Source organism: Pteropus alecto, unplaced genomic scaffold (assembly GCF_000325575.1).
Source record: "Pteropus alecto unplaced genomic scaffold, ASM32557v1 scaffold335, whole genome shotgun sequence".
Classification (NCBI taxonomy): domain Eukaryota; kingdom Metazoa; phylum Chordata; class Mammalia; order Chiroptera; family Pteropodidae; genus Pteropus; species Pteropus alecto.
Window position 1 is genome coordinate 1232146 of NW_006436757.1, and position 8353 is coordinate 1240498.

General features: G+C 47.2%; 1 protein-coding gene across 2 annotated transcripts in view; it reads right to left on the reverse strand.

The window, feature by feature from the left end:
• ABHD4 (abhydrolase domain containing 4) overlaps positions 1 to 6879 on the reverse strand; it is a 17653-nt gene extending 10774 nt beyond the window's left edge. The window contains exons 1-4 of one of the 2 annotated variants that reach the window (XM_006913620.3): positions 6758 to 6879; positions 3407 to 3495; positions 1813 to 2185; positions 1508 to 1662 (exon numbers count right to left, since the gene is read on the reverse strand). In XM_006913620.3, coding sequence (XP_006913682.1) covers positions 1508 to 1662; positions 1813 to 2185; positions 3407 to 3495; positions 6758 to 6819 — 679 coding nt within the window. In that variant the 5' untranslated portion in view covers positions 6820 to 6879. Of the gene's footprint in view, positions 1 to 1507; positions 1663 to 1812; positions 2186 to 3406; positions 3496 to 6646 lie in introns of both variants that reach the window. The other variant, XM_015590705.2, reaches the window with a different exon arrangement.
• Positions 6880 to 8353: the final 1474 nt, after the last annotated feature.

Genomic DNA, 8353 nt, shown 5'->3' on the forward strand with positions numbered 1-8353 from the left:
TCAGATGACTACAAATGAGAGTCAGTTGGTTACCAAAGAGTTTTTAACAGTCTAACGTCACTGAGGAACCAGATTATTTTCAGCTCAATGATCTTTTTCTCCAAGGATCACAAGCACCACAAGAGTCCATGGTTGAGAGACTATCCTTTTACAGTCTGGGCTGTGTTCTCTCCTTCCTGAGACCCTAATAGCCTTTAATCTTCTGAAGGTAGTGGATGAAACTAGACCACCTCCCAAGAGCCTGCTCATGTTCAGACCTGTAACGGAATACGAGTGGAGAGGCAAACTGAACCCTGGCATCTCAGACTCGGGGCAGTTTTAGAGCAATCTGTTCTCTTCTTTATGTAGTTCATGAACATGCAGTAGGGCACCCAAAACAGACTGCAAAAATTGGGCCTAATGGTCAACTTCTGATCTCTCTCTCTCTTTTCTCTTCTGGTCTTCTCTCTGCATATGAGAAGCAAGAGGTGAGAGAGAGAGGCACAGCCAGGGCACACCCTGGGCCCTGGTCCTCTTCCATGGCTGCTAGCCAACTGCCCCACCCACACTAACTCTGATGCCCAAGCATGAACTTGGCCAGATGCAAGTCCAGGAAAGGGGAGAGTGGTGAGAGTTGAGCTTTTCCTAAACTTCTACTTTCTATTCGAATGCTAGTTTTTTCTTTATCAGAGGTATTCTGTTTCTCATGAAGGGCTTAAAGAGACAACTCTTACTTAGCCATTAGTAATTAACTCATAATAATGGGCTATTGAACATTACGATGTATCCATAAGCCATTAGTGTAAGATAGAAGGTCATCAAGCTTTTCCATTAAGGGAATCTGCTTTTCACTTTATCAGAGTAAAAACTCCACAAAAACGGTGCTGGTAGGGTGAGGTTATAAGCTTGGGACCTACTAATTCCACTTACTCTGGCTGATTCTCCCCAAACTCCTTCCCTCCCTTCAGCCACAGAATTTGCTGACAGCTGCTGAATGGTGAAGATGTGTCTGACTGGAGTAGGGCATGGTTTCGAGGGATTTGCCTGACACTGTGGGTTGTGCTGGAGACTCTGGTTCTGACATCTCCCTGCTGCAGGTGCTAGATCAGCTGCAGAGATGGGAGCCAGTGGTGGTACCATGCTGAATCGCCAACAGGTTGCCATAAATTCACACATGCAGCATAAGAATTCAGCAGAGGAAGAGAGAGTCACCTTCCTCTTCTTTCATGGCCCTTTTCTCCCTTTCTCTGGGGATCAAGCTAAGACACAGTAGTTTTGCTCCATCTGTGCCTTGGTAGGAAAGCCTTTTCCATGCAGATGAAGGAAAGAAAGAATCTTCTGAAACTGCAGATAAAGAGATCTGGTCCAGATTAAAAGTTTTAAATAACAATGCCAGATTTTAAGAACATTTTAAGAACAAGCTGGGGATGATGGGGGATGATGAGAGTCCAGACACAGTGGGGCTTCTAGAATGGGACAGCCAGAGTTTGAGGAGATAGTTTTTTTTTTTTATCTGTAGGTTACTCACCCCAGGGCCCAGCTACTCGAAGAACAGCCAGTGGATTAGAAAGCCCGAGGACAGAGGCCACAGCCTTGAACCAGGTTGGGGGTGCACGGATCTCGCTGGGGTCCGTCGGTCGGAGGGGAAAGCCCCACGGGTCCACCAGGATAAGGTGTTTAACTCTAAAGGAAGACAAAGGAGAAGCCGCATTCGTTTGGAGGTATCATAGCCCTTAAATCATCCAGGAACAAGAGAACTATTGGAAACTAATACCGGGAGCTTCCCGGCAAGGCAAGGAGTTAGTTATGATCAAGAGGGCGGCTTCTCCTCACCTTTCAGGGTACTTGATAGAGTAAGAAGTGGCCAGGAATCCTCCCAAACTGTGCCCAAGGAGGATCATACTGGGGATCCCCATGGTCTCCCGCCATGTCTCTATGGAAGTCACAAACTCGTCCTCGGCCCCCTCTGGGTCCCTTGAGAATGTTGGCCTTGAGCTTCGCCCGAAGCCAAGCAGGTCGAAGGTGTGCAGTGTGCGGTGGGCACTCAGTGAATCCATGTTGAGAATCCAGAGGCCCACGCCACCCCCGAAGCCATGCACCATCACCAAGGGGGTGCGGTCTCTGAGCTCGGGGCTCACGGTCACTGTCCAGATCTTGTTCTGGTTTGGGAGAGACACATATCGGGCCAGGAACTTGTTCTGGAGACCTGGGGAAAGGGGATCCATGGCAGAGCGGTGAGTCTGTTTTCCGACAGCATCATCATTTTGCCTGGACTTCCACTCTTCAGCTCTGTCCTTCCATTCCCAAACCCTTCCTGACTTCCCTCACCTCTTTCCTTTCATGACCCTCTCCCCATATACCCTGAGTTCAACTTCGACAATTTGTATAGCTTCTAGTCTGTAGGTAATAAGAGGGGCCATTTTATTCCTTGAGGCTGTTTGCCTGGCTCCTTTTGGGCCCCAAGGTGGCAGTGACCCCACTGACCTCACAGAGCTCCTGCATCCATTGCTCTCGTACCTGTGTGTCTGGGGCTTGACAGATGTACAGAAATACCCTTACTGAGGGTATCTGGAAGGGTAGCTTCTCACTGGAGGTGAGCCAGATGGAGGGGGTGATGGATGTGAACTGAGCCACGGGCATATTTCTCTTAGAGACAGACCGAGGTGGGCAGTGCTTGTTCTGCTTGCCTGAAGGCAGTCACATGACAGAGCTGCCTGGGGGAAGTCACCTGGATCCTGGACAAAAGCTTGGAAGCTGTGACTGTTTTTTGACTGCACTTATTCAGGCCCATAAGAGAGAGGGTAGCCCATGGCTAAGGCAGTGGTACTGTGTGGGTAAGCTCACAAGAGAAATACAGGGAGATGTGGCCCAAGGGTCTTGTTTCAGCCAGTGGCCGCAGGTGTTCATGGGATGCTCTGCACCAATATAACACTGCCCATGAGATCTGGTCTCTGGGAATCCCAAACTCCTGTCCCAAACCAGAGAAGTGGTGGGGCATTAGTAATATTAGAGACTATGGGCTGCTGGTCCTCGGGCAGGAAGGTGGTAAATCTAAGAAGTGATTGTGTGTTTGGAAGAAGAGAGAGGGAGAGGAAAAAGAGAGAACTAGGGGGAGAAGGAAGAAAGGAAGGAGAGAATGTGTATATTTGTATGTGTTGTGTGCTTTTAGCTGGTATAGGGCTGGAGGTGAAGTTGTGGGATGTGGCAGGAGCTGGCACGGTGCATAGGGAGGGAGACATCAAGGAACCATTATCATAGCATATGGTGTTCTCCGTAGAAATCTCCTCTCAGATCACTGACAACTTCTCGTCCCCCCGCCCCCGCCCCCCCAGCATTGTTAATCAGGAGTCTGGACTCAGTGTACCAGGCTCTGGGAAGATCCTGTATTCTCCTGAGGGAGGTGGCACAAGCCATCTCTTCTACTTACATTGGAGGATCCTGGCTTCCACATTCTTCAGCTGAGACATCGAAGTAGGGCGCCAAGTGGGCAGCCAGCTACTCAGCCAGCCTTGAGGCCTGGGACAAGGAGACGCAGAAACACTCATTGGCAACAATGGAAAGGAAACATTGATGCCCTAAGCCTTTCTGACAGTTACAAAAGAGTTATCAGGGTGCAGGGTGTTTCCCAGGCTCAGGAGACCTCCCACTATGGCAGTCAGCAATTCCCTCACTGCCTGATAGACTGTTACTCTTCTCCAGTAAATGGCTATTAACAACATGCTCTTTGTTTCAAAGACACTCAGAATATCAGGTGCATAGCACTTTACAGTTTTCAAAGCACTTTTACATTTATTATCTCATTTGAGCTTTATAATCCCCTTTGTTACTGGTTTTCATAATGTTCGAGGAGATCACAAGGGGAAAAACAGCCAATTTTAAACTAATGTTTCAGTTATCTTTTGCTATCCCTGGGACTGGACGCTCCTTCTCCTTTAGAGTAGGACAAATTCCCCTGCCAACTCCCTTCCTGGTAGGGCACTGGGGTTTGTGTGTGCCCTCTTCCAAGTCCTTGGAAGTACAGAGTGCTGCCAGTGCCCAGGTGGGTTCTCAGGCAATCCTCAAGCAACAAGATGGGATAGGCATGGAGCAGGAGGCGGGAAACCTGGGTTCAGGATCTGCTGTGATTCACTGACTGGACACAGGTTGCCTCTGGCCTTGTTTTCCAGATTATAAAATGAGTAGAAACCTCACATAGTCCTCACCTCCCATGGCATACAATAAAACCGATAAGATACCCTATCTTGCTTTCTCCTTCATACTTAGAGGACTTTAAGTCATTGCTGAGTAGAAGTTGACAGCACCAGTTTTGGAATTAAAAATCTGAGTCACAGTATTATTATTTATGAGCAGAATGGCTTTGGCTTGATAAACAACCTGTCTTTGAAGGTCTAGATATTTAAGGGAACTTGTAAGATGCCTAGGACAAATTAGATGCTCAATGAATGAACTTTTATTATTTCTTATCCATCTCATATGATATTTCTTTTTCCTTGATCTCCGCCTGGGTGAAGGAGATTATAGGATGGATAACACCAGCTATAGGAAGGGCCTGTGAATATTGGCATGGTCACACAGGGGCATTCTGTGGGAGAATAAGGGTAACTCTCACTTCCTTTACCCCCTTAGTATACACTGAGCATCCTGGTACATCATTTAAAGCACAGAATTTTAGATTAGGTTGGTTCCCTAGGAACCACCTAGCCTAGTCTCTCTATTTTACATTCGAGCAAACCGATGTCTAAAGAGGTCATACAGCTAGTCAGAAAAAGCAGAACTAGAACCCAAATCCCAAATCCAGGTTTCTCTATACCTCTTCTGTGGATGTTCCAGCCTCAGCTTTTCAAGGCCTTACATGAATACTCACAGTATGTAAAATCATGTTCACACTGGTCTCTGTTTTCTGAAAGGAGATGTAATCTAAAGCCAGAAGGCCAGAGTTCTAATCCTGGCTGGTAAGTCACTGCCATTTATCAGCAATGTAACTCTGGTCTTTCTATGTCAAAGTTTCCTCATCTTTAAAAGGAGGGTAATAATAGTATCTACCTCATAGGGTTGTTCTAAAGACTAAATGAGTGAATGCACCTAAAACACATAATGCCTAGGACAAGATAAACTCCCAATAAACTTTTTTCCCCCAGCTAAATCATAAGCTGTCAACATTTCCAGTGTTTTGCAAGTAACAATTCTCAATGACTGAGGTTTGAAATAAATACTTAAGTTGCAGCTGAGAGTGGTACTTCAATGACTTTATAGCCAGATGAGAATTGTCAATTTCAATCAATCCAATCCTACGGAGACTCCGAACCCTTTTGATTCTCCACTGGAATTTTTTGTAAGCTTGAAGTACGCACACCGCCAAGGTCACAGAATTTTTCTAGTCTTCAGAGATAAACTTTCCACATCATAGAGACTGTAACAAGTTAGACCAAGGCATCTGGACCCCGCATTGCATTGTATTTGCCCAAAGCGGCACTCAGGAGAAATGTTCCATAGAACAGTACCATGGACTGCTCAGATATTTGGGGGAGCTTTATTTTGCCTCTCTTCTTCCCCCAAAATGTTACAGGTACAGCACTGGAAATAGTGCCTGGCATACTAGATCTGCTCAATACAATTGGGGAGATGAGGGCTGTGGGCAGGTGGGGAGTCGTGTAGACTGAGGCAAGGAGCGGAGAAGCCACTTAGCCATAAACTTAGCCTGCCTGGGGTGGTCTCTTCCCTTTAAAGCATTTTTATCTTGATAGGGGTAAGGCAGAAGGGGTTCTGTGTTGAGTTTGGACTTCTGTGATCTTGGGCAAGTCTCCTAACTTCTATGGGCACTGGCTTCTTCATTTGTAAAAAAGAGCTGAACTACCTGTATCTCAACTAGACCTAACATGTATTTTCCTAAGTCGTTGTAGCTACTGTACATTTCCTCTTGGAAAAGTCATCTTAAAAAGCGACAGTCCCCTGGGCTGTTCCTTGAAGAACAGGAAGCTATTGGTATAAAGTTAATTCGTTTTGCAAGCTGCTGGTTGTGCAGCTCTGAAAAGGGGGAACACAGGATCCAGGAAAGGCCCTGTTCTGATGAAACCAAGGCTTGGTTGCGAGCTGAGTCATTCTTCTGGAAGCAACTTTGCCTGGCTCCTATCACACTGCGAATGGCTAGTCACACCACCTACAGGTGGCATCCCAAACCTGATGCCTTGAGGCAGTGATAAATCTCAAAAGCTCTAATTTTGAGACCACAACATAAAGGCTATTGTTATGACGATTAAAAACATCATCAACTAGCATCGCAAGCTCCAAAGCGTCTTGGTGAGCGAGCACTAAAGAAAACTTGCAAGCCATTATTCCAGTTAGACCAATTATAGAACGGTGGAGCCTTCTCTTCTCTTCCCACACCCCCAACTGCCATCCTGGGGCAAATCCAGACCAGCAGACCTGGCTGCTACCCCAGCATCCGCGTCCCGCAAGCGTGCTTTCGGGATCTCAGGCATTCCCACTAAATCTATTGCCAGAGTACAGCGGCTAGAGGACAACGAGGAGCGATCTGGAAGACTAACGCGGAGAGTCGCTGAGCTGCAGGCAAACTTATTTCCCATCGCTCCCCCCGGCTCGGCTGCCGCCTCTTCTGGGCAAAAGCAAAGCAAACAAACGCAGCCCTCACCCCTCCCCTGAGGCCGACCTGAAACAGGAAAGGCGGGAAGGTGTCTAAAAGTGTTCCTCAGCCACAGACAGTCCCAGGATCATGGCCCAGAGAGAGAGAGAGAAAGAGAAAGAGACAGGATTAACTCACTGCTGCTCCAGATCATCAGCCATAGTAAACAAGCCCTGCCGGGTCGATCCGAGCCAGCCCATCCCTCCGCCTGACGCCAGCACCAGCTGACCCAGAAAAGGGTAGGATAACAAAGTGGGGCGTGGCCAGCGCGCCGGGCCGGGAGCCCCTCCTCGCCCCCGCCCCCTGCACCCCTCGGACTCTGGCCTTGAACCTCTGCGGGTGGGTGGGCCAGAATGTAGGAGGAGAGGTCTCTGCGGTCTCACAGAATAGGACGGTAGGCCTGGTTACACATTTGGGGGACAGTGAGGGAGATGAATAGTACTGAAAAACTGAGTACCTCACACGAGCTCCACCAGTCCTCCATTCTCTAATAATTTAAAAGTGACAGAACTATCTCTGCACTCTGGCTCGCACACACTTTTTGGGCTCCCCGCGCTGTCCCCGCCCCCAGCCCAAGTCCTGGTGTTCTTTTTACTCAGATGCTCATGATGTTTGTGGAGACCACATCACTAGTTGAATGCTCCTACAAAGGGCCTAGAAGCCTGTACCCCAAGTAGATTAACAGATTTTGTAAATAAAAAACAGGTTGAATTTAGGCAAACAACAACTTTAGTACACTAAGTATGTCCTGTGCAATATTTGGTACATAAGTGGGCCTCCTGTATTTTATCTCGTGACCCTAAACCTCAGTGACATATGCCAGGATGTATTCCCTTTGCTCTGGAGATTTTCCAACCTCTTTCCCAAGAAGATATGGCTAAACTACAGGTCTCTCACAGTTTGGAGGATTTCTGCCTCCTCTCTCCTCAGGAGTGGCAGTTGAAGGACTAACCTATAAGTCTGGGTCTCCTTTAGGTTCCTGGAATGGAGTATGGGGACTTGTGGGGCTACGGTGGCTGGCTCAGCACAGAGATTCTGAGTGTACTTGAAGCTTGCTCAGCAGAGGAGCCAAATCTTCAGGCTGGCTCCAGATTTCACCTGAACTGATAAACAGGGCCTGATGGACAGCTGTCAGATTTCAGGTCATCCCTTGGTTAGGTTAAAACCAGACTAGGGGTTGGTGGAGGTGGATGGGAGAATTCTGGTGCCAAGGGGTTTGTTAAGGTGTTTTTCTTTAGCTGTGCCGCAGGACTCAGGAGATTTCGTCTTTCTTGTATCATGGTGTTAAACTGATCTGATTATTATTATAAAGGCTTAAAATTTAAGAGAATAGGTATTTATAGAGCTCAGGGACCTAGGAATTTGCAATATGTGGAGCAAAGTAGTGTGAGTAGCAGAGGATCTGTCTCTGTTCTACATTCTTTCAACAAAGTAGAGTGGCTCTTAACTCCAGTGTGCCTAAGAATCATCTGGAGGGCTTGTTAAAAATTCTGGTTTCCGATTTCTACCCTCTGAGATTCTAATTCATTTGGTTTGGCTTGATGCTAAAAGCTGCATTTTTAGGAAGCACTTCAGATGCTGGAGTTCTATGATACATTTTGGTTAATTAGAAGCATAGTTTCTGGGGTCAGAAGTTTGGGTTTAGGTCAATCTTGGTTTTACCACTTATGTACTGGACGGCCTTGGGTAAGTTATTTAGTGCCTCAGTTTTCTTCCACTGTCTTGTGTCTTGTG